Below are 22,359 nucleotides of genomic sequence, written 5' to 3' on the forward strand. Positions count from 1 at the left end.
TCCCGTAATTATGGGGGAAAAATAAGACCTGCGCATAAGTTATTTACAACAATTAATATGATCAGTTTGTAATTTGTCTTGCTTGTATAATATAATACACGGTGGATTTCGGAATGCACATCACGTGACCCGAACAATCCAAACCTTCCGGGTCACTCCTCGTTCGGCACCTCCCTGCACATTGAACTCCCCTCTCTTCTCCCCACCCCCAACCTCTATCATACCCGTCACAATGGCTGCTGTATGTTCTACTCCTCCTCCTCGACTTGACAAACCCCTGTCAACCCGTTCGAATGACTCCCGCTAACTCCCTTCATCCGAAAACAGCGCAGCGCCGCTCTCAAGATCGACTGGGCCAAGGTGTCAACCTCCCTCGGCCTCCGCGGCCAGACCGCCGCCTCCCTCCAAGCTTTCAAGAAGCGCAACGACGAGGCTCGCCGCAAGGTCCAGGTCCTGTCCGAGCAGCCCCAGACCGTTGACTTCAGCCACTACCGCGGCATCCTGAAGAACACGGCCATCATCGATGAGCTCGAGAACCACTTCAAGACCTTCAAGCCCGCTACCTACGATGTCAACCGCCAGCTGAAGGCTATCGACGCCTTCGAGGCCCAGGCTGTTCAGAACGCCGAGGCTACCAAGGGTAAGGTTGAGGCCGAGCTGCAGAACCTGCAGAAGACCCTGGAGAACATCGAGACCGCCCGTCCCTTCGAGGACCTCACTGTCGTACGTATTATCTGCTGTGGACCATGCAATTGGAATCATTACTCACACGTCTGCTTTTTTTTAGGACGAGGTTGCCGCCGCCCAGCCCGAGATCGACGAGAAGACCGCTTCTCTCGTCTCCAAGGGCAAGTGGATGCCCCCTGGCTACAAGGTATGTGTTGACTGTCTTGCTGAAAGCAATGCTTCCGTTTTGATACTGATACCAATTTCTTTTTGTAGGAGCGCTTCGGCGATCTGTCCGCCGTCTAAGCGTGGACTCTTGTGGCCTCAAATCCGCCTTTTTATTCCTTCCTCCATTACACTTCGTGATCATGACTTTTGGAGCCAAGAAGATGGCTATTCAGCCAGTGTGTGGTCAGATACCTCCGATAGTGTGGTGGGGCAGTTGGGATGTGTATAGAAACAATACATTTGTCGTTTCTGCGTTCATTAGGAGATCCTACTGTAATTTTGTACTTTTTGCGACTACATATGTAGGTTATTATTCAAGTGATCGAGAAATGTGCCGTAATCTCCAAAAAAAATTTAAGGTCAACAAACATTTGATACGCCCGATATATATCCAACCAAGCTCCCTCCGAACATGTGGATCGAGTTGGGATATATAGCCAAGTATCAAGTGAATACCGTTTCTTTTTTGAACTTTGACAAAGATATACTAAGTGGCTATATATTCCAGTCGATTTAGGCACAACACACGATCACGCCACATACATAATTGTGCGTGATGAGGAGCTCCCAAGCTGGCCTTGCCAAGACACGCAACTCACCTCAGTTTACCCACTTCCCCTACCCCTCTCCCAGCAATGGGTCGGGCTTTTCCCTATCAATTATTTTCATTGGAGACTGCGCTGGAAGCGCTGTCAAGTGTCTTTTCTACAAGTCACGAGGAGCTACAGGGACAACATTATGCGAAGTCTGCAGTCGGTATTATATGGACTGTGTTTCCATTGAGATAAACCATATCCATCTCTGCTCTTCCTCCTCCCTGGCCCTTTACAACTATAACGCGCCGTGTGATTCATAACCGAACACCGTCTTGCTGCGAGCAAGCTATACAAGCTATATAAGAACATATCACCTTTAGACGCACTGTTGCAAATGGGCCCAGGCTCCTCTGACCCGTTGGCCGACCACCCAAGCTCGTGCCTGGAGTCATTGCCCGTGGAAATCCTGCAGTTGATATTTCTTCACAGCCTGGAAGTGAACCTCCCTCGTGCCTCACTACGTCTCAGCCAGGCACTGTCCTCTCCATTGCTCTATACCTGGCTCATTCGGCTTGCATTTAGCAGTCCCAATTCAGGCTCGCGGGAGGGTTTCTTTACCCCGGATTTCCTGCCCCCACCTTTGGACTTTTGGGCTTTGTCATGGAAAGAGCGCCAAAAATTACAGACCGACCTGCTGGCATGTCGGTGGTGTACATTTTCCTTGCTCCGGAAATGCCAGCGTGAATACGTTGCCCATGCCATCCGTCGCAAATGTGCCGATCTGGTCTTCCATCCAGACGACCAAGAAATGCTGTCCAATCTGGACCCACGCTTCGAAAACCTAGAAGCCTGCGATTGGGCCGTACTCGGGCGGCGTGGTAAAGGGGATCTGGTTATCCCCGCACAGCTTGGGGAAACATTGCGGACCCCGTCATCTCGCAATGTCGACCGCAAAGTGGCAATATGGTTCCATTTTGGCGCTGTCCAGATCCGTAAACCCCACGAGATATACCACGAGAACGACCTCTTCCGGCTGCCGTGCTCAGTGGCTATCGGACCAGGCCGCATTCCGGATAAGGTCTTGCGCTCGCCCTGGTCAGATGCACAGTTTGAGTTCTTACAGCTGCTTTCTTCGGACTTCTACCTGGACGAGGATGAGGCTAGGCCAGATCGATCCTCTGAGATCACATATCGTCTCATTCGAACGCGCAAGATCGAGCCTTTTAGTCGCTTGCTGCGTATATCGTTCCGTGCTGCAAATTGTCGTGTCCCTGCACGCTGGCCGCTCCAGCCTTCACATTATTCTCTCGTCCGGCGCTGTGGAAGCGGACCGGGAGATCCGTTTGTAAATGTTATCTTGAATGAGCGTTGGGATGATATGCCTACAGAAGCAAAGCAAGATTTGTTGCGATATGTTGAGTCCTCCTCGCCGAAAGACGGGCATTGATATATTTGCCATTTAAACAGGATTTAGACTCGCTGGTGTATATTCAATAATATACATACAATTTCATGTTCATACTTCAAACGATTACCATGTGAATAGTTATACGTTATTCTACATGTCTATCCTCTACGGGACAAAAGCAATATACTTCAATATCAAGTATTTCATAACCCAAAATCGATTCATGATTGACAATTAAAAACTGCACCACGGGGTATAAACAAGAAGGTAAAATGACAAAAGAAAATCCGCGCCGGCATAACAATCGTAGAACCCATAGCCAGCCCTTCTATCCTTATGGACTTATAGGTGTGTGTAGAGACATGATAGTTTGTTTCCTATCAGACTGCTGATCGACGACCTCGCCGGCGCTTTCCACAGTAGCCGCAGGTCAGGCAGGAGATGATAACATCGATCACTGTGACCACACCGCTGATGATGGCGTGGCAGATGGAGCCGATAGCGTTGACGATGGCCATAAGGCAGCTACCGATGGCGCGGAAGACGCTTTGGATCTAGAGGTATGTTAGTTGAGTTTTTTCCCGGAAAGCACAGATGCGGTTCACATACGCAAGAGACGACGGCACCCATATTGAAGATGAAGGGCTTTTCTTGGGGTTTGTATCAAGGTGTTGATTTATTTTGGTTTGGAGGTGAGAGTAGACTCTGAGCTAGAGGAAGCGTGTGTGTGGACTGTTGGATCACTGAAAGGGTGCATATTGAAGATGATAAAGTAGACGGAGAGGATGTTTAAATAAAGAATGGCAACAAATGATCGTCTTAGACAGGAACTGTTGTTTCTTGTTTAGATACGTAAGTGGTGTCCGAAAGAGGCGATTGATTGGCAGGTTCGTGCAGTTAAGCTTGTCTTGCGAGGAGTCAGAAATCACAAGGTGCAGACGCCAGTGACGTCGTTGGAAAAGCTATGACAGAATTTCAAGGTTTGGTGAAGAATGAGAGAAGAAGATCGAAGATGAGAAGCAGTACTATTTTGTAATGGAGTGCATGGCTAAATGACAAGGTACCAGGGGACTGTCAAACCCATCATGCCGTCATCTCGACGCAGACCGACCATTCCTTGATTTCGGATTTGTTCGACAGCACAAAATCTTTACATTGGAGACTTGATGGGACAATTGATGGACTCTAAATGGGCGGGTTAGCGTTCAAGAATAACTGCAGTTTTAATTTTAATTAAACCATCTTGAACCCTTTTCAAATGATATTCTTCTTCGGTGATAGCTTTTTTTTTGCTGATAGTCTTTGACGTCATTTGATAACAGGCTAAGCCCAATTTATCAACAGGCGGGGGTGAGCCATGTGTAATCACGTGGCTTTCATGCCCTCCAATGCCAAGCCCTAACGCCAAGCCATTTCCTGTCGGGCTCTTTTCCGCCAATCAGACAAAGGTAGGCTCAGACTTGGCCTGCAACGTTGTATAGTACTTTCTGAGGTTATATGCGAAAGTGCAACATACTACAATTGAAGTCAACACTCGTGAATCAGAAATGATTCATGCTCAAAGATTGATCTACTCAAGATAAAGAAAAGGCTCAATTGCTCCATGGGCCCCTCAAAAGGCGAAGATGAAATTATGACGCGGACAAGGCTCGCTCCGCCGGAGCCCGCAAGCAGTTCACTTATCCCCAAATCGAAGCGCCGACCAGGTCGCACCTTCAAGAAACCGATTCGGAGCAGCTCATCTCGATCGTCCCGGTCTTCCCGCTCGAGGTCGAGCCCCTATGACCGTCCTTCTAATTCGCCTAGACCTAGAATCTCGCGCCCGGATACTCCGCGCAGGATGTCCATCCTGGAGGCCCTCCCAGTCGAGATTATTGAGCAGATCTTCCTATACTCGCTCAATCTAAACTTCCCCCGAGCTTCACCGTTCCTATCTCGGGCCCTCTCCCGTGAACACATCTACCGCGCTCTCATCCTTCTTGCATTCTGGAATGATGCGCCCGACAACCCCCGTAGCAAGGCCATTGACCGCATGATGGTCCCGCTCGACTACGTTCCTCTCAAACTGGAGGAGCGTGCCCGCTTACAGGAAGCCGTATTCAAGTGCAGGTGGTGTACCGTGGACCGCGTGCGCGAACAGGTCCCGACAATGCAGATCCTGAGTATCTACCGTCGCTGGATCAACACCGGTATTTTGACGGAGGAAGAGGAGCAGGATGCGTTTGAAAAGCTCATAGCACGTAAGGACGATAGCGTCCGCATCTTCCATGGCGAGGGCCCCCCAATGAAGGAATTAGCTAGCCTGCCCCCAGAGCCCTTCCGGATGACCCTGAACGCGATGAACGGCATTCAAAAATACAAGCTCCATGTCATGCCAATGGTCGCCACCGAGCTCCAATGTGCGGAGACGGGGTTTATTGTCAATATACCTGCACTAGACCTGTGCAAATTCCCATCCCACCTCCTCCGAGGCCGCAGCGACGGTTTCCTTCCGGAAGACGTCGATTTCCTAGAGATGCTGCGCATAACCTCGTGCAATTGGACCCCTCCAAAGAGCTCCTTGTTGCCCTCAACTCTGACTAAAGTCGACCGAAAAGCCCTGAATGAAGGGGTCCAGAACGCAATTCGTCATCAGAACTTCGATGCCATGCTCTCCCTCCTCAAAATCGACGAGTTCCTCTTCCGCTATAAAGTAGAGAACCAACGCCGCCGCGTCTACTATACGATCCCATCTGAACACTTCCTCGTTGTTACCCGCACCGGCCGCGACAAGCCACATCTCAACTTGGACTTCTTCGAGGCTCTCCTCCGTGCTAGTGCGGAGTCTTTGCCTAGCTGGTCATCCGAGATAACGAAGTGGACTGTGGACAATATGGAACTCGCGAAGAAGGACCCGGATACTTATAATCAGACTAATGGTAAGTTTGCGCGTTGGTTGTCGAATTTCCTGCTGCGTCTTCCTGCGAAGGTTGAGTATGCCCATGAATTCCCGACTGGTCAGCAGCTGTTCTGTAATGGTCAGTTGGATGTCACAGATTTTGAGGGCGGTCGCTTTGTCGATGAGGTTCTTGATGCCTTCCCCAAACCATTAGGGAATTGGATGATGGAGAGTTCGTTCCGAACTGAAGATCACTGGCTGAAGAAGTCCGGTCCCTCTCTTCCTCCATGAGATTGTTCCGAGTATTCTCACCAATACTTTGTTGTTAGCGCTATACCCGGATGTTAGATTTTCTGTCATGTAACATAAGAGTCCCACGTATAAATCTGTATGAAATGTAATTTACTTTGAATTAAATGTTCCTACAGCAGGAGGTATTACCTATAGCAAGATGGAGTATGTATAGTACAAAAATATCGATATGAGACAAGAATTTTGGAATGGTTTCCCGAAGGGCAAACCCATCAAATATTCTTCAACAACCGGAGAATACCAGCAATACGCCCACCGAGCGTCAACTGATATCCCAATTCAACAATACCCTTACACATCTCCCAAGCGGCAACCCCACCCTGAGCATCCGCTGCGTTCGACCGGTCTTGGATAGGATAGTCCACGCGCGGCGGAATACCAGTGCCAATCAAAGTAGGGAATCGATCAGCGCAAACGGCCTTGATATTGCACAGGCCGCGCAGTCCCTCATCGCCCGCGAACCGGCCGTATCCAGATCCGCGCACGCCGCCGAACGGCAGTTGCACAGCGTAAAAGGCGCCGAAGTCGTTGATCGCTACCATTCCGGCAGATATTTTCGACACGCAGGCTTGCACGTCCGCTTGTCGGTGTCCGAAGACGCTGGCGCCTAGTGCATACGGTGTTGAGTTTGAGATGGCAATTGCGTCGGATACGGACTCGGCGCGCATCATAAGGAAGACGGGGGCGAAGAGCTCTGTCTGCGCGATCCGCATGTCGCGTGTCACGTCTACTAGTAGGGTTGGTGTGAAGTAGTGGCCATGTTGGTGGACTGGGTGCTTGTGCTCGGTACCGCCGGCGAGGAGACGTGCGCCTTGTTCTACGGCTTCGTTGATGAGTGCCTCCAGCTTGGCGAAGGAGACAGGCGAGATCATCGCACCAACGTCTGGGGTTGCGGTGTCAAGGAGGACAGAGCCGAGGTGGAGATTTTGAATTCGTGGTGTTACAATTTCGATGAGTCGGTCGTATGCGCTGGGGAGGGCGATGACACGCTCGATGCCGATGCAGTTCTGACCAGATGATTGGAAAACACCGCGCATGAGGACAGACGCGATGGAGGGCATGTTGCGGAGAGTGCGGGAGTCGTCCAAGATCACGGCGGGGTCTTTGCCACCCAGCTCGACACATACGGGGATGAGAGATTTAGCTGCTGATGTGCATACGTGGTGGGCAACGGGTCGGGATCCAATGAAGGTTATATGCGCGATATCAGGGTGCGAGGTGAATGTGTCGGCAACGTTGGGTAAACAGACTAGCGACTGGACTAGATCGCGTGAGTGACCACAGCTAGAGAGCGCGCCGCGCACCATATCGAGGAAGTAGATTGCAGACCATGCGGTCTGCTCGGACGGTTTGACAACAACTGCGTTACCGGTAAACAGCGCGCTGATGATCGGACCGATGAAGTTGTGTAACGGGTAGTTCCAGGAGACACAGGCACCCACCACGCCTAACGGTTCGTATGTGACCGTGTTCTTCTTGTACATCATCAGGAAGTTGGTTGGCCGCCGCTCTGGTAGTAGTGCCTTCTCGCCATGGTCGATTGTCCACTTGAGCTTCTCCACTGTCACAAGGATCTCGCCGAATGAGCCGTCAACCTTTGTTTTACCCGAATCCAGGCAGCATGCGGTAACGAGGTCTTCTTGATGGTCTAGGACATATCTGCGAGATGTTAGCCGGACAAGCCTTAGGGGCGCCGCAGGGAACGCGCAATGGTTTCATAGGATGGAGAAAAGTTGCCAATCCACGTACTTCAACAGTGTCCGGAGAACCTTTCTGCGCTCTGCAAAGGTAGTCTTTGCCCACTCTGGTTGAGCAGCTCCCGCAATCTGAACGGCCTTGTTGACATCTTCGACCGTGGCGGGCTTGATTCCGTTACCGAGCACCCTCCCATCGGCAGGACTGTAGCTCATAATCAATTGATGGTTCCATTTCTGCGTAGTAGACCAGCAATTAGCTCAAGTATAAGAAAAAGAAGCCGAAATAAAAAACAATCCCGAGCCAAAGACTAGGCTTAACTCACTCCGCGAGCTTGATCCTGCAAGACCATTTTCTGCTGCCCCTGAACCTCATCCCATGTCTTGATCGATCCACTCTTGCGCACTTCGGATGGGATAGGAACATTGAAAATGACCGCTGCCTCTCTCCAGCTCTGGAGGTAGAGGTACCCCACGTATACGGCGACAAGGGAGGTGAACGCGACTCCGATGTGCGGGGCGTACTCTGCCGACCCAGGAGGCGCGTAGGCCTCCAGAAGAGTACGCAGCGAGGGCGGAATGTGGGATGCCAGGTAATCCATGGCGGGAATGGTGCAATTGGACAACTGGGAAGTGTTGTTGGAAGAATAAAGGGAGTTCCTGGAGACTTCTGCGTTTGCGATAAGGCGATAAGTGTCCCGCGCCCCAGGGGTACGAGGTCTAGGGCAGTCGTGCCATACAACATAGACTGGCAAATTTCTAGGAATATCAGAAGACTGAATTTAGGAAATTTATGTTTGTGTTTAGCAATAATGTTGTATTGAGAGCAAGAGCAATACGGTAAATATATAAAATATAGAGTACAAATATTGGGCTTAAGCCATTCACCGTCATATATTGATGCGATCAATCCTCATTTCGTAAAGATTCTACTCTCGTTTCACATAATGTCGTTGTCATAAATGCATTCATTCGTCACTTGTTTCGTCGGAAATCGAACTCTCGCTTTCGTCAGTCTCATCCTCGGAGTCCTTGTTCGTCCTCTTGCGCTTGCCAGCCGCGCTCTTAGGAGCTGCTTTCTTTTTCGAAACCACAGTCGGACCGTTGCCCTTGCGCTTCCCATCGCGAGTCAACAGGTGGTCAATGATACAGCCATCCTCCCAGCCAGCACTGGACTCGCCGGTAGCAGCTCGGCACCGGGGGCAGGTCTTCCCATGCCGGATGAACAGCTGGTGGAGCGAATATTTCAAGTGGTCGGGGATGCGCACTTCCAGGTGGCTGAAGGCAGTTACCTCGTTTGCACGAGCAGGAATCCATCCGAGCCAGCGACAGAGTCGGAATATGTGTGTGTCGACGGCGAAACAGGGCCGCTGGAGGCAGAACAGGATCACGCAAGCGGCTGTCTTGGGTCCAATCCCGGGGTACTTGATCAGATCGGTCATAGCTTCTTCAGTGCTGAGATTGTGGAGGTGGTTGAGAGAGAGGAAGTTCTGATCTGCGCATGCAATCTCGTATTGCTTGTCCTTTTCAGCCTTTTCAGGGACTAGCTTGGACATTGAGTCGTTCTTGGACTCAGAATCTAGCAATGTAGCTCGGCGTGCCTGGTTGTCCTCGTGGACTATGTCAAGAATCGCCTTGAGGTTCTTGCTTTTGATGTCGGCCAAGCCGCCACTTTTGATTGCTTCAAACACGTCTTTCACAGTGGCCTGTCGTACGGCATCCCAATTCACGCTTCCTTTGCCGATGCCTTCTGAAAGAACGCCGAATCGTTGCACAAGCCCACTAAAGGCCTTGGCGGCATTGTTGCCTGTGGTGGCACCGCTGAGAAGAGTGCGGATTAAAGCATCCAGAACAGATGGGACCTCACCACACCCGGTGACTGTCAGGGAGGGTTCAGGGATGGTTGTTGGAGCAGTGGCTACCCCATGAATGTTGGACAACAGCCGATTGACATTTTCACACTCCTCGGTGGTCGGTCGAACCAGTTCGGGGAAAGGAGAGATACCAGGCGTCAAGCCATAAGTACTCTTCTTTGGCTTGCGGCCGGTTGGGGTGGATTGAATCTTGGGTTCTTTCTTTAGCTTGGTTGTAGCTTTGTCCACAGTGTCTTGAAGCTTAGTAGCCGTATTGATGACCTGATTCCCCTTTGTAGTTTGGTTTTCCTTGTCAGATCCGGCAATCGAGGCTGTGGGTTCCGTTTCCATAGACGTTGGGACCGGGACAGATCCTAGGTTGTGAGGGAGTTCATCGAACAAGGCTAGGGGTACCGCTGGATTCTCTTGCTTAATTGTGGTATTAGAATTGCTGGAAGATTTCAAATCAGTGATAGTGTTAATTTTAGGTGTATCCAGAGCATTGGAGGCATTGGAATTGCCAGAGGGGTTGAGACGCTTTCGTTTGTTCGCTTTAGTAGTGTTTGGCGGTTGAGTGATCGAAGGGGTGTTTTCTTCTTTCGCAATCAATGCAGCAGCAGCCCGTGCTGTGGAGCGAGTAATGCGGCGTTCCATGAGAGAAGGTCAGGCCAGACGGCCTGCAGCAAGTGTCGATTTCCTTCGTTGCACAGCCTGGTGTACAAGAGCCGATAAACGATAACTGGTGTATCAAGATGTACTAATCCAATCCAACCATCAACAAGAGGATCGAGTTGAAAGGTTAAAAGATGTTTAACGCAGCATTATGGGTCGATGATGCGGAGGGAATGAGGTGATTCTATTGGCCAATGACTTTGACACGTGACCTGCCTCTTTGGACAATGACCAAAATGAAAAACAGCATGACTTCAACAACATTGGAATATTGCATTTATTTTAGCTTCATCAAGAGTTATTGACAAGTGTATCTCAAGACACCGGGTATTGGCATTTTAAATGCATTTCCACATCATTTCCACATCATGTAGCCACAAACAGCCACTGAGCACATATGCTCCCTCAAACAAACGCCCAGACACCCAATGCAAATTACCAAAATGGTGGAGAAAAAAAATATATAAAAAAAAAGATTAAAAATCAGATGTCTCATAATCATGCCTCATGGTCAGCCTGGTTGTGGATGCTAATGTCCATGCGGTCCGAGACCTTAGGGTTGTGTTGGTCCTCGGCCTTGCCGGCCTGCTTGACGGCACCAATTGCCGACGACTCGTTATCAATGGCAGGGATTATCTTGCCATTGGTGTCCATGGTGACTCCGTGAGCGGCAATCTGGAAGTCGGTCATGTTGGCAAAGCCATTGGTGACAGCCTCCTTGGCCTTGTCGAGAGCCTTGACCTTGCGGCCTTCGCCACGGACGGCCTCGAGATGCTCGAAGTAACCGGATGAAACGGGGGTAACGTAACTACCACAGAAGACGCCGACCTCGAAGTTTGTAGGCTCTTCCTGACCATTCTCACGGGCAACCTCGGCACAGGCGTCCTTGAGATCAGACAGAGTTTGGAAGACAACTGCCTCCGCGCCAATGTGCTTGGCGATGGCCTCTGAGTTCCGGTTGTGCGCAACCAACTCTTGAGGCGAGGCAAGGTCGATACCGTAGATGTGGGCATGTGTGATCTCCGGTGCACAGCTAGCAAGGTAGACCTTCTTGGCGCCGGCTTCCCGGGCCATGTTGACAATTTCGCGACTGGTAGTACCACGCACAATACTGTCATCAACCAGCAGGACGTTGCGATCCTTGAACTCAGCCTTCATGGCATTGAGCTTGCGGCGGACACCCCTTTGCCGTGTCTTTTGCTCCGGCATGATGAAAGTTCGGAAGACGTAACGGTTCTTGACGAAACCGTGGCAGTAAGGCTTGTTGAGGTATAGTGCGACATTTGACGCGGACGTAGTAGCCGTCTCAGGAATAGGAATGACCACGTCAATGTCTTTCACGACCTCGGGACCCAGGACATCAAGGATCCGTGCACCGAGACGGTCACCCATGCGTTGCCGGCTACGGTACACACTGATGCCATCCATGATGGAGTCAGGGCGAGCGAAGTAGACATACTCGAAAATATCCGGGGCATAGGCCTTCTTGGGAGCCACCTGGCGGAAGACCGGCTCACCGCCCTTGGCGATGATAACCGCCTCACCAGGCTGAATGTCACGGTGGTTGGTGAAACCCAGCTGGTCGAGGGCTACTGATTCAGAAGACATCATGTAGTCCATGCCAGGTCCATCGGCGGACTCACGAGAGCCCAAAATGAGGGGACGGATACCGTATGAATCACGGAAACCCAAGATGCCAAAGCCTAGATTGCTAGTTAGTATTGTAGACTATAGGGGTACCAGGAATGATTTTCAACTTACCAGCAAGCATAGCAGTGCAGGCCCATCCACCCTCGCAACGCTTGTACATGCGAGTCAAGCTAGCAAAGAGGTCCTCGTGGTTGACACGGGCCTTCTTGGTCTCGCTTAGCTCATCAGCGAAGACGTTGAGCATCAGCTCGCTGTCACTATCGGTGTTGATATGACGGTGGGCTTCAAGGTCAAGGTGCTTCTTGAGGTCCCCGGCGTTAATCAGGTTACCGTTGTGCGCAAAGCAAATACCGTAGGGGCTGTTCACATAGAACGGCTGGGCCTCGGCGTTGGCACTGGATCCTGCGGTCGGATACCGCAGATGGCCAATACCCATGGAGCCGGGGAGGTTGGCCACCTTAGCACCTTCTTGGAAGACCTTGGCAGCCATGCCGTTGGCCTTAAGTTGGTAGATACGACCGCCGGATGCGCATGTCGCAATACCGGCTGCATCCTGACCACGATCTGTGATACCAAAACCTTTAGCCTCGCGGTCGCAGGAGTATATATTCTGGCCGGAACTCACGTTGGAGAAGGTAAAGTGCCTCGTGGAGATCCACGGCGGCCGTAGATGAGGGGTTCGCCTGGATCAGCGCAATGATACCACACATCCTGGCGGAGGGTAGGTTTTCTGCGAGGGACGAAGAGAATTAGTACCATCGTTCATCCATTGCATTCACAGTGTATAGCAAGATTGCAGTGTCTCAAATCAGTTCAGGTGTTTTCTCCGCAACAATTGTTTAGGAAGTCTAACATCTATAAAAAAACCATAATTCATCATAAGAGACAGGGAAGGGTGATGCTCTGAATAAAGCTGAAAAACAAAAACAATAAAACCATGCGACTTACCAAAACCAGATCACGTAAAAGAAGGAGTGAAGTTTAGAGAATGGTCATCACTAGAAATGAACACCACCCCAAGAAGACAGAAAGAGGGAGGGAAATATTCCATGGTAGTCGTGTTTCTTCGGTCGTTGTGCTGCCCCACAGAACTAAATTTTCTCTTCTCTTGCCCGGGCCGACCTCGGGGCGACGTCATTACTAAGCAATACCCCTCCGGGGCCCATGCCCTACTATCCGGAACGGGACAAGCGTCTATGTTGTATAGAGTTGATGTTGAACTTGATACATACATGGATGTACAACCTTAGCTTGGAAGAGTCACCTTCAATGAGATATCATGAATACCATGGCTTTATACCAGTCTTTCATGCTTCACAAAACTAGGTATCATCTGCTGCTTTGTTGACCAGATAGAAATACATAGACGAATCCGTAAGAGTTGCTTCACTTGACTTGTTATGTATAGAAGATCTGGCAAAGCCTTCTGCCCCTTCTCTTTACATCACATGTCCGAGCTAAATTGTGTTTATTCGCGCAAGGCTGGTTTCGAATACCCGGCTATAGCAGTAGAAGTGTTTCTGAAGTCATCTGAACTTGAGATCCCATTAGATCCCAAGATCATCCATTGGTTTGATATTGAGAATTGTTTTCTTCACCTTGACTTCAAACCTGGACTTTGCATCCTCACATAAACTGAGTGTGGAGCATCTTTATCGGCCAACCATCACACCAATGGCTGATATCAATGATCGATCCCGAATTTCGGTGTCTCCCTTCGGAGATCCGATTCCTGTCAGCACGGCGGAGTTTCGAGCAGTAACTCATGAGCCAACAATGCCTGACGACGACATCATCATGTTCGATCCGTCGGAGATTTTTATTACTTCACCCATGCAGGAGCCCAGTCATACCTCCTTCCTCCCCACCGAGAACATGCAGACCGTGATTGACCTGACTTGTGACGATGAAAGCAACCAAGCCATGGAAGAATTGACCTCTGACATGGCTAATGTTGCGGCTCCCTCCGCCATCGTCCCCGGCGACGACTCAGCAAGTGTCCGGTCTTCCTCCGGCAACTCTTCTCTCATCAGCAACCAGTCTGCCAGCTGCAGCCCAACGCCAGAGACAGCGCAGCAAGGAATCAACATTGGGGGAATTGTGTTCAAAGCTGGAATTTCCTTGGAGCTTGATGATGGCTCTTTCATGCGTGTGGAAGACGTGATTCCTCAACCTCATGACCTACGTTTTTTCGGCAGGCGTCTTTACCGCACGACTCACCCCGAAGCCAAGACATACCTTCCAAAACTCAACGATGAATTGGTCTGGCTCACTCAGAACACAGACCACGTCAGCATCAAGAGAGTCAGACGGGTTGTGCCCATTCGCTTCACCAACTATCGGACTGACTTCAACAACCTCACGCCGGGAGCAGAACTGACTTGCCGACTGAAGCTCACCATTCGCCAGAACGGGGTTGTCATTATCCCTGGCCACGCACCTTTGAGTGCAGAACAGTGTGCAATTGAATGGTTGAACTTCTCCGAATCAGATCAAGGACTTGGCAAACCCGCGAACCAGCTGCGTGCCGAATGGAGAGGGCAGACTGTGCCTTTCGGTGAGGCCAGGGCGTCTTCTATGGCTAGGGATCTTGAACGACAGGGAGTGATTGATCTGACTGCCCCTGACCGTGCATACACCTTCGGTGACGCTTACTGTGGTGCTGGTGGTGTGTCTTGCGGGGCCAAGCAAGCTGGCGTGAAGCTCCAATGGGCTGTTGATATCGACAAATATGCACTGGAAACATATCAGCTGAATTTTGACGACGTAGAGGTCGAGCATTCGGACTTTTTCAGTTTTCTTACCAACGATCCGAGATTCCTACGAGTTGATATTGCACACTGTTCGCCCCCCCTGCCAAACGTGGTCTCCTGCTCATACCGTACCCTGTCCTCGTGATGACGCCAACTCTGCCTGCGTATTTTCGGCTGGAAGCCTGATTCGAGAATCACGTCCCCGGGTGTTGACCATGGAGGAAACCATGGGATTGCCGCAACGATTTCCCGTCATATTTAACCGAGTTGTACTGGACATGGTTGAATTTGGATATTCTGTTCGCTGGTCGGTACTGGGGTGTGACGAATATGGTGTGCCCCAGGAGCGAAAGAGGCTGCTTCTCATTGCTGCGGGGTAAGTGAAGCGAAAGACGAAGCCTTTCATATTTCGATTTTATATATCTAACCACGTGCTCATAGACCCGGTGAAGTCCTGCCACATTATGCACAACCCACTCACGGCATGCCTGGCCACGGTTTACTTCCCCGAGAGACCATTTCATCCACCATCGACAACATTCCTCCCCATGCCGACGATCACAATGTTGAAGGGGCACTGGCACGGTGGGCTCTGAGTCACCGACCGTCGTTTGATCGCCACTCTCTAGCTAGGACCATTACTTGCGGTGGCGGCGAATACAACTACCACCCCTCGGGAACCCGGCCCTATACCAGTCGTGAGATGGCCCTCTTGCAGACATTTCCCCTGGAATTTCAGTTTACTGGAAGATTCATGCGCAAGCAGATTGGGAATGCGGTGCCCCCGCTCTTCGCCAAGGCTATCTATGGAGAGATCGTCAAGTCTCTGCGTGAGACCGATACAGAGGAGGCCATGGGAATCTTCCACTGACTAGGGAGAGGATGAGAGAAAGGTGAGGAATAGGAAGAGACAGGGGAGTTGGGGATTGGGGATTGGGGATTGGGGATGGGGGATTGGGTGGTGCTGATCTGCCTCACGTGCAGATCAGCCGAGGGCGAAGGGGGAGCTCGGTGTGAGCTCTATCTCAGTACAAAGGATCTTTCTTTACCTTTTCTTGCACATCCGGACCACGAATATTCCGATTTCGCTACATCTTGTAGCTAATGCCTGTTGCTGCTTTTCTTTACGTCCGATACTCGGATTCCCATGTTCTAGGGAGCTCAACAGACGGAAATGTAGCAATAAGTTCGGCCCATTCAGAGAGTGATAGTGTAATTATTGGCCTGTCGATCTGTAGACGAGGTAATTCATCCCATAAACAAGGGAGGAGGAGGTGTACAAAGGTAGAGTGAAGTGATAACCGACTGTAACCGACCCTCGGCAGGATGAAGTCAGCTTGGAACTCTTCCCCGGCCATTTTCTCCCTTTCTCCCCCAACATTTCTCCTTTCGTCCATTTGTTTTTAAATAAATCACCATCTTCCCCCCCTCCCTCTCTCCAATTGTGTCAATTGTTGAACCCTCAACTTCGATCTTATTCCCCAATTCTTCTTTCACAATGTCCCTGCCCGCAGTGAGACGCCTGACCCACACCTCTCCCCGCACTTTGGCCCGCATCTCCAGATTTCCCACTTTAGCATCTTCCCTCTCCATTACTCCCCGTATTTCTGTTCCTCGCACTCCCCGTTTCTCTACAATGGCCGCCCGTCAATCTACCGCCCCGGCGGTTCATACCGACAAGTCCTATGACCCTGAAATTCAGGATATGGCCAGTTACATCCACGACTATAAGGTGGATTCCGACTTGGCAGTAAGTTAGCTCCGGCTCGGTCAAATGGAGCACTGGCTAATTCTAGAATTTGTTGCTTTGCAGTTTGACACTGCCCGTCTGGTGTTTCTAGACACCCTTGGCTGTGGATTGGAAGCTCTGAAGTTCAAGGAATGCGCGAAGCTCCTTGGCCCCGTTGTGGACGGTACTGTCGTCCCCAACGGTACCCGTGTGCTTGGCACACCTTACCAACTGGACCCCGTCAATGGCGCTTTCAACATCGGTGCTATGATTCGCTGGCTCGACTACAATGACTGCTGGCTCGCTGCCGAGTGGGGTCACCCCTCGGACAACCTAGGTGGTATCTTGGCTGTGGCCGACTGGATCTCGCGCACCAACCGCGCTGGTGGAAACCTTGGCAACGGCAAGATCCTGAAGATTCATGATGTTTTGGAGGCCATGATCAAGGCCCACGAGATTCAGGGTGTCTTGGCCCTGGAGAACTCCTACAACAAGGTCGGCCTTGACCACGTTGTTCTCGTCAAGGTTGCGACCGCCGCTGTCGTCTCCAAGATGATGGGTCTTACTGAGAAGCAGACCGCCGATGCTATTACCCAAGCTTGGGTGGACGGCCAATCTCTCCGTACCTACCGCCACTCACCCAACACCATGTCGCGTAAGTCGTGGGCTGCCGGTGACGCCTGCCAGCGCGCTGTCAACCTGGTTCTAAAGGTCCAAAAGGGCGAGGGTGGTCTCCGCACTGTTCTCTCTGCCCCTACCTGGGGCTTCTATGATGTCCTGTTCAAGGGCAAGAAGTTCCAGTTCCAGCGCCCCTACGGCAGTTACGTCATGGAGAACGTTCTGTTCAAGGTTTCCTACCCTGGTAAGCGCAATGATATTTTGCAGAAAATGATCCTGTATAGAGATTGGCAATAGCTAACTCCTTTTTAATAGCCGAGTTCCACTCTCAGACTGCCATTGAGGCTGCTGAAAAGGTCAATGCCAAGCTTGCGGCCATGGGCAAGAGTGCCAAGGACATCAAGGAAATCACCAACCGCACACACGAGGCATGCATCCGTATCATCGACAAGCAGTTCAAGGAGATGGACAACTTTGCCGACCGTGACCACTGTGTGCAGTACATGGTTGCCACCATGCTCGTCTTCGGCCGTCTGACTGCTAGCGACTACGCTGACGGCTCCGAGGCCGCCACCTCCCCTCTGCTGGAGGAACTCCGCAAGAAGATCCGCTGTGTCGAGGACACTAAGTTCACCACCGATTACCACGACCCCAGCAAGCGCACCATCCCCAACGCGCTTACCGTCACCCTGAACGACGGCACTGTCCTCGAGGAGGTCGTCGTCGAGGCTCCTCTGGGCCACCGTCTCCGCCGTGAGGAGGCCAAGCCTGAGATTCTGGCCAAGTACAAGCGCCATCTCGAGGCGCACTTTGACAAAGCTCGCGTCGATGAGCTGCTGGAGTTGGGCTGGAACCGCTCTCAGCTGGAGAACTACGATGTCGACCAGTATGTCGACCTCTACGTGAAGGACAAGGTGATTGCCTCTTCGTAAACATTGAATGACTGGGTCTGGTGTGCTACTGTGTTGGACACCCCACGTGTATGACGAACTTATATTTTTTTTTATATACCGCAAAATTGCATAGAGCTTTCTTTTTCAGTATTTCTTCAATATTCTTCCCATCCACAATAATACTTTACATAGGTCTTCTCCATTCTCAGCCCGAGGCACCTGCAGTGCACTTCACCCCCAATGTAGACGGGGTGTTAGCACACTGCACCTCACTACCCCCAGTGGGCGCCACAACAGTATAGTTCTTAACCTTGACATCGCAAGTTCCACGAGCTCCACAAGAAAGATTGCCGGTAACAGCCTTATACTTTCCACTCGTCTTACCACGAATATTATCGAAAACAATGCCCGTCAAGTCCGAATCTCCAGGATTCTTCACACAGTAGTCGCCCTTCTCTCCATAACAACTCTGGATCTGAATCGCATAGTCACACCCATCAACGGTAATATCCGTGAAAGTAATATTGCTCACTGTCGACTTGGCGTGGCCGTTACCAGTGGGATACGTCTTGATTCCCACCGCCTTGGTCGACTTGATCATCTTCGCACCGGACACATGCACATTCTTCACAAAGTCCTTGGCACTCTTTCCCAGGGATCCCACAGATAGTCCATGGCTTCCCGTGCAGGTAATGTCTTTGACGATAACGCCGTCCGCACCGGGCTTGAAGGCCACGCAGTCATCGTCGTTTGTCACATGGACGTTGCTGATGGTAACATCTGTGCTGGCACCGATGTCGAAGCCATCCGTGTTCTTCGGCTCATTCTTGCTTTTGGATGTGGCATCCATGTGCAGATTGAGGAATTTCGCGGTCTTGGTGTTGCCCTTGACGGAGTTGAAGACATTAGGGGGTTCTTTTGGCGGAGGTTTGAGACCTCGATGTTAGAGCCACCGGTGATGTAAAGCAGAGTTGGGCGGCGGTAGCTGCTGTCTTTGGCGAAAAGGTCCCATCTACACACGATATTAGTAAACTGAAATGGGAGCCGAAACAAAAATATAATAAAAAGGAAAGGAAAGGAATACGTACGCCGCTTGACCATTTCCATCGATGACTCCTTTGCCTGACAGAGATCGGATCTTAAGTCCATCAATATTCTTGATGTTGATCATTGCTGTCTGTCCCTTCCAGACATTTGTGGACGAGCTGAATTTCAAGGTTCCTTCCAACTGGAAGTCACAGCCAGCACATCCTGCAAAGTCCAATGGGCTATTCAGGTTGTAGGTTTTGCCGGCGGGAATGATGATAGTGCCTCCCTTGCCGCATTTGGCAATTGCCGCTGCAATAGCGGGAGTATCATCAGATCCACCTGCTACTGGTGTGCAAGCTGAAGCGCGAACATGATGTTGGTGTCTTGCGTCTGGGAGGGCGAGAGATGAGCCGAGGAGGGCAAAGATTGCGAGGGCTTTTGTTATCGACATGGCGCAAGTGATTAGAGGTATCACAGGTATAGTCTGGATATATCTACTCCGTGCATATCTAGTGGATTATAGCTTTTATAACGTTTCTTTTCCCCTTTTCTATTCCCCCTTTCTCTTTTTGGGTATTTTGCATGTGGTAGGTTCCAATGTTTCGTCAACCGATAAATAAGACAACCTGAAACAACGCCTCCGTTTTAGCCTTGGGGCTGGTCACTCGAGGAATAATTTCTTCGGTGAATATCATTTCTTTTTTCGAACAGAGACAGGACCCTAAAAACCCTATTGGATTACCCAATATAACTTATCCTCCCGAGGTCCGTTTTCCCCGATCTACGAACTGTCTCCAGCATAGACCATATCCACTTCGGTTATAGCCACGGAAGTCCGTGTAAACTTGTCATCTCAAATTAAGACAAATGAAAAAAATTAATTTGTTGTGGATATATTTGCCTAAATATATTTACCCCTTAACCACGGCCACGGAACCCTGGCTGCATATGGAAATGTCTCGGAGAAATATGTCTCATTTTACCTTTTTCAACTATACCAAAGCTCCGGTAGGCCTAAGTGGGGTTTCACCTTGAAACAACCCCCGTATACTAGACTTGAACCATTGTATGTACTCCGTCGTATACTCTGTACTCCGTACGGAGTACATAAACCGACAATCATTCCCTCTTTCACAGTAAAAAGGTAAAACAATAATTCCTACCAAATGCTTCCACACAACTTCCTCCTCGCTGCTCTATCCCTGGGCGCGGCTGTCCTGGCCGCACCCACTGAACTAGTTGCTCGCACAGCTAGGACCAGTGCCCCCGCAGGTTGCTTGACCGTCGGTTCGCACGGGAAGTACTCCACTATCGGCGCTGCATTGAATGCTCTCGGTTCTTCCAAGAACCCGGCTTGTATCTATGTCGCAAGTGGCACATACAAGGAACAGCTCACTATCAACTATGGCGGTGCTTTGACTTTGTATGGTCAGACCGTTGATGCGGACACGTACAAGGAGAACACTGTGACCATTACCCACACCATCTCTTCCCCTGCCGCTGGCTCGTTGGATAAGAGTGCTACTGTGAATGTTGTCGCCTCTGGCTTTAAGATGCACAACATCAATGTGGTGAATGGATTCGGCAAAAGTGCGCAGGCTGTTGCGTGAGTATATATCTCTTTCTGTAGTAGTTGAATTAGTAGCTGACTCTACCAGACTCGTCGCCAATGCCGATAAGCTCGGCTTCTACGCATGCCAGTTCCTTGGATACCAGGATACCCTGTACGTCAAGTCTGGAAAACAGTACTATTCCAACTCGAAGATTGAGGGTAAGTCATTTCCCTGTAACATTTACCAATCTCACTATTATATACTAACAATCCTTAGGAGCTGTTGACTACATCTTCGGTGCGGCTTCCGCTTGGTTCAACAACTGCGACATCGTCTCCAACGGCCCCGGCGCTATCACTGCCAGCTCGCGCGAGAATGCCAACGACAAGACTTGGTACGCATTTGACCGCTGCAATATTAAGGGCTCTGTCGCCGATGGCAGTGTATTCCTTGGCCGCCCATGGCGTGGTCTTGCCCGGGTCATCTACCAGAACTCCAACCTGGGTAAGGTGGTCAATGCCAAGGGATGGACCCCAATGGCACAGGGTGCTACACCATTGTACTATGAGTACAAGAATACTGGGGCTGGGTCGAGCACTTCTGCGCGTCAGTACTTGAGCCACATCTCGGGTGCCGTCACTAAGGAGACTGTTTTGGGAAGTGACTACGCTACTTGGATTTGATTCAAGTTCTTAGTGGATCGAACTATGGGCCCATACCAGGGTCTAGTTTTTTGAAATGTATTTTTAGGGAGACAGTTTTGGGGCTGATTGGATTGACTCGAGAAGTTATGGGTGAACTTGTGGAGTCAGGTCAGGGTTTTTACAGTTTCTTGTGATGTATTTTTACTGTGTGTAAATTGTGCATATATACAATGTACATAATAAAGGTTGTGTATTACTCCCTAATCTCATAAGAATAAGGCAACAACTCTTCAATCGTAACGGATTTCACCTTTCCACCCTTCTGCACGATAGTCCTAATCCCAGGATGCAAATCATGCAGCACTTGTCGACACCGACCACATGGATTGAGAATAACTCCATCGCCGCCGTCTTCCCCAACAGCAACGATATGCGATAGACGAGGAGTCCCAACACTAGCAGCCACACCAATGACCACGAGCTCGGCACATGGTCCGCCTGTGAAGTGAAACACGTTCACGCCGGTGAAAACTTGGCCGTTGGATGAGAGGGCTGCGCTGGCTACGCTGTGGTTGTCTGATTTAGGGATAGTATTGATTGTTGTTCTTGCGATTTCGATGAGGTTGGTTTCTTCAGGGGTCAAATCCATGGCGACGAATGGACTTCGATGATTTCGATAAGAAGTATGTGTAATGTGGTAAAATGTTCTAAATTAGGAAAGCCTGGATGGTAGCATACATAGAATGTGTATATCTTGGGGAGAAATTTGAAAAAGGAGCAACTTAAAAGTTGTCTGCACAGCCGGCGGGGAATGCGGAGTTCTGAGAGAAATTTCCTATTCCGGTGCCCGATTGCCCAGAGGTGGTTGTTGCGGGAGATGAGAGAGTATACAATCATAATAAATTAGTGCATAAATCCCCAATGGAAGCAGCTAGTGTGAAAAGAAGGGTAGGAAGAAGTTACGAGTAGATCATCCTTTGAAGGGGTCAAGCTATGCCATGAAGGCGCCTATTCAGTCGGAATAGAGTCCTTTATCTATCTATCTATCTATCTATCTATCTATCTATCTATCTATATATTATGATTGTAGTGATCATAGTTCTTTTTATTATGCTGGTGTATGGATATATAAAACAAGGTCTTCCCCTGAGGCCTATTTGGACAGATGAACAGTAGGTGTATAAACGTGGATCAAAGAACTGAATGAACACGCTGCGTGTCACGTTGATGGATATCTCAAAGC

The 22,359-nt window shown here is 50.2% G+C and overlaps 12 protein-coding genes across 12 annotated transcripts; 6 read left to right on the forward strand and 6 right to left on the reverse strand.

Annotated features, from left to right (window-relative positions):
- Window positions 1-165: 165 nt before the first annotated feature.
- On the forward strand, window positions 166-1,152 carry N7487_012051 (F1F0 ATP synthase subunit d). The gene is made up of 4 exons (XM_056879781.1): window positions 166-241; window positions 328-723; window positions 788-874; window positions 943-1,152. The coding sequence occupies exons 1-4, from the start codon at window positions 233-235 to the stop codon at window positions 970-972; spliced, it is 522 nt and encodes a 173-aa protein (XP_056725100.1). The 5' UTR covers window positions 166-232; the 3' UTR covers window positions 973-1,152.
- A 672-nt stretch (window positions 1,153-1,824) lies between these two features.
- Window positions 1,825-2,877, forward strand: N7487_012052 (uncharacterized protein; the record flags this gene model as incomplete). The annotated part of the gene is made up of 1 exon (XM_056879782.1): window positions 1,825-2,877. The coding sequence occupies one exon, from the start codon at window positions 1,825-1,827 to the stop codon at window positions 2,875-2,877; it is 1,053 nt and encodes a 350-aa protein (XP_056725101.1).
- Window positions 2,878-3,098: 221 nt separating this feature from the next.
- On the reverse strand, window positions 3,099-3,648 carry N7487_012053 (uncharacterized protein). The gene is made up of 2 exons (XM_056879783.1): window positions 3,448-3,648; window positions 3,099-3,392 (listed from the first exon to the last, which is right to left on the reverse strand). Exons 1-2 carry the CDS (start codon window positions 3,466-3,468, stop codon window positions 3,219-3,221), a joined length of 195 nt encoding a protein of 64 aa, XP_056725102.1. The 5' UTR covers window positions 3,469-3,648; the 3' UTR covers window positions 3,099-3,218.
- A 793-nt stretch (window positions 3,649-4,441) lies between these two features.
- N7487_012054 (uncharacterized protein) lies at window positions 4,442-6,007 on the forward strand (the record flags this gene model as incomplete). Its single annotated transcript, XM_056879784.1, has 1 exon — window positions 4,442-6,007. The coding sequence occupies one exon, from the start codon at window positions 4,442-4,444 to the stop codon at window positions 6,005-6,007; it is 1,566 nt and encodes a 521-aa protein (XP_056725103.1).
- Window positions 6,008-6,240: 233 nt separating this feature from the next.
- On the reverse strand, window positions 6,241-8,616 carry N7487_012055 (aldehyde dehydrogenase family protein; the record flags this gene model as incomplete). The annotated part of the gene is made up of 4 exons (XM_056879785.1): window positions 6,241-7,687; window positions 7,778-7,959; window positions 8,049-8,498; window positions 8,611-8,616. 4 exons carry the CDS (start codon window positions 8,614-8,616, stop codon window positions 6,241-6,243), a joined length of 2,085 nt encoding a protein of 694 aa, XP_056725104.1.
- A 74-nt stretch (window positions 8,617-8,690) lies between these two features.
- Window positions 8,691-10,229, reverse strand: N7487_012056 (endonuclease III domain-containing protein; the record flags this gene model as incomplete). Its single annotated transcript, XM_056879786.1, has 1 exon — window positions 8,691-10,229. The coding sequence occupies one exon, from the start codon at window positions 10,227-10,229 to the stop codon at window positions 8,691-8,693; it is 1,539 nt and encodes a 512-aa protein (XP_056725105.1).
- A 516-nt stretch (window positions 10,230-10,745) lies between these two features.
- Window positions 10,746-12,607, reverse strand: N7487_012057 (amidophosphoribosyltransferase; the record flags this gene model as incomplete). The annotated part of the gene is made up of 3 exons (XM_056879787.1): window positions 10,746-11,950; window positions 12,009-12,461; window positions 12,523-12,607. 3 exons carry the CDS (start codon window positions 12,605-12,607, stop codon window positions 10,746-10,748), a joined length of 1,743 nt encoding a protein of 580 aa, XP_056725106.1.
- Window positions 12,608-13,571: 964 nt separating this feature from the next.
- On the forward strand, window positions 13,572-15,521 carry N7487_012058 (DNA cytosine methyltransferase; the record flags this gene model as incomplete). Its single annotated transcript, XM_056879788.1, has 3 exons — window positions 13,572-14,565; window positions 14,693-15,026; window positions 15,092-15,521. The coding sequence occupies 3 exons, from the start codon at window positions 13,572-13,574 to the stop codon at window positions 15,519-15,521; spliced, it is 1,758 nt and encodes a 585-aa protein (XP_056725107.1).
- Window positions 15,522-16,063: 542 nt separating this feature from the next.
- On the forward strand, window positions 16,064-17,945 carry N7487_012059 (putative 2-methylcitrate dehydratase). The gene is made up of 3 exons (XM_056879789.1): window positions 16,064-16,400; window positions 16,464-17,241; window positions 17,313-17,945. Exons 1-3 carry the CDS (start codon window positions 16,149-16,151, stop codon window positions 17,927-17,929), a joined length of 1,647 nt encoding a protein of 548 aa, XP_056725108.1. The 5' UTR covers window positions 16,064-16,148; the 3' UTR covers window positions 17,930-17,945.
- Window positions 17,946-18,095: 150 nt separating this feature from the next.
- N7487_012060 (putative extracellular exo-polygalacturonase) lies at window positions 18,096-19,370 on the reverse strand (the record flags this gene model as incomplete). Its single annotated transcript, XM_056879790.1, has 3 exons — window positions 18,096-18,805; window positions 18,844-18,902; window positions 18,979-19,370. 3 exons carry the CDS (start codon window positions 19,368-19,370, stop codon window positions 18,096-18,098), a joined length of 1,161 nt encoding a protein of 386 aa, XP_056725109.1.
- Window positions 19,371-20,085: 715 nt separating this feature from the next.
- Window positions 20,086-21,155, forward strand: pmeA (putative pectin methylesterase; the record flags this gene model as incomplete). The annotated part of the gene is made up of 3 exons (XM_056879791.1): window positions 20,086-20,525; window positions 20,578-20,690; window positions 20,749-21,155. The coding sequence occupies 3 exons, from the start codon at window positions 20,086-20,088 to the stop codon at window positions 21,153-21,155; spliced, it is 960 nt and encodes a 319-aa protein (XP_056725110.1).
- Window positions 21,156-21,369: 214 nt separating this feature from the next.
- On the reverse strand, window positions 21,370-21,765 carry N7487_012062 (cytidine deaminase family protein; the record flags this gene model as incomplete). The annotated part of the gene is made up of 1 exon (XM_056879792.1): window positions 21,370-21,765. The coding sequence occupies one exon, from the start codon at window positions 21,763-21,765 to the stop codon at window positions 21,370-21,372; it is 396 nt and encodes a 131-aa protein (XP_056725111.1).
- Between the last annotated feature and the right edge of the window lie 594 nt (window positions 21,766-22,359).

Source organism: Penicillium crustosum (assembly GCF_028827405.1).
Source record: "Penicillium crustosum strain IBT 35664 chromosome Unknown utg000005l_segment0_segment0, whole genome shotgun sequence".
Lineage (NCBI taxonomy): Eukaryota > Fungi > Ascomycota > Eurotiomycetes > Eurotiales > Aspergillaceae > Penicillium > Penicillium crustosum.

Coding starts and splice junctions, on each gene's coding strand:
- N7487_012053 (XM_056879783.1), bottom strand. CDS start 3,468: ATGGGTGCCGTCGTCTCTTGC. Junction 3,393..3,447: donor TGGGTGCCGTCGTCTCTTGC/GTATGTGAACCG, acceptor ACATACCTCTAG/ATCCAAAGCGTCTTCCGCGC.
- N7487_012059 (XM_056879789.1), top strand. CDS start 16,149: ATGTCCCTGCCCGCAGTGAGACGCCTGACCCACACCTCTCCCCGCACT. Junction 16,401..16,463: donor AGGTGGATTCCGACTTGGCA/GTAAGTTAGCTC, acceptor GTTGCTTTGCAG/TTTGACACTGCCCGTCTGGT. Junction 17,242..17,312: donor GTTCAAGGTTTCCTACCCTG/GTAAGCGCAATG, acceptor CCTTTTTAATAG/CCGAGTTCCACTCTCAGACT.
- N7487_012051 (XM_056879781.1), top strand. Junction 724..787: donor CCTTCGAGGACCTCACTGTC/GTACGTATTATC, acceptor GCTTTTTTTTAG/GACGAGGTTGCCGCCGCCCA. Junction 875..942: donor GGATGCCCCCTGGCTACAAG/GTATGTGTTGAC, acceptor TTCTTTTTGTAG/GAGCGCTTCGGCGATCTGTC.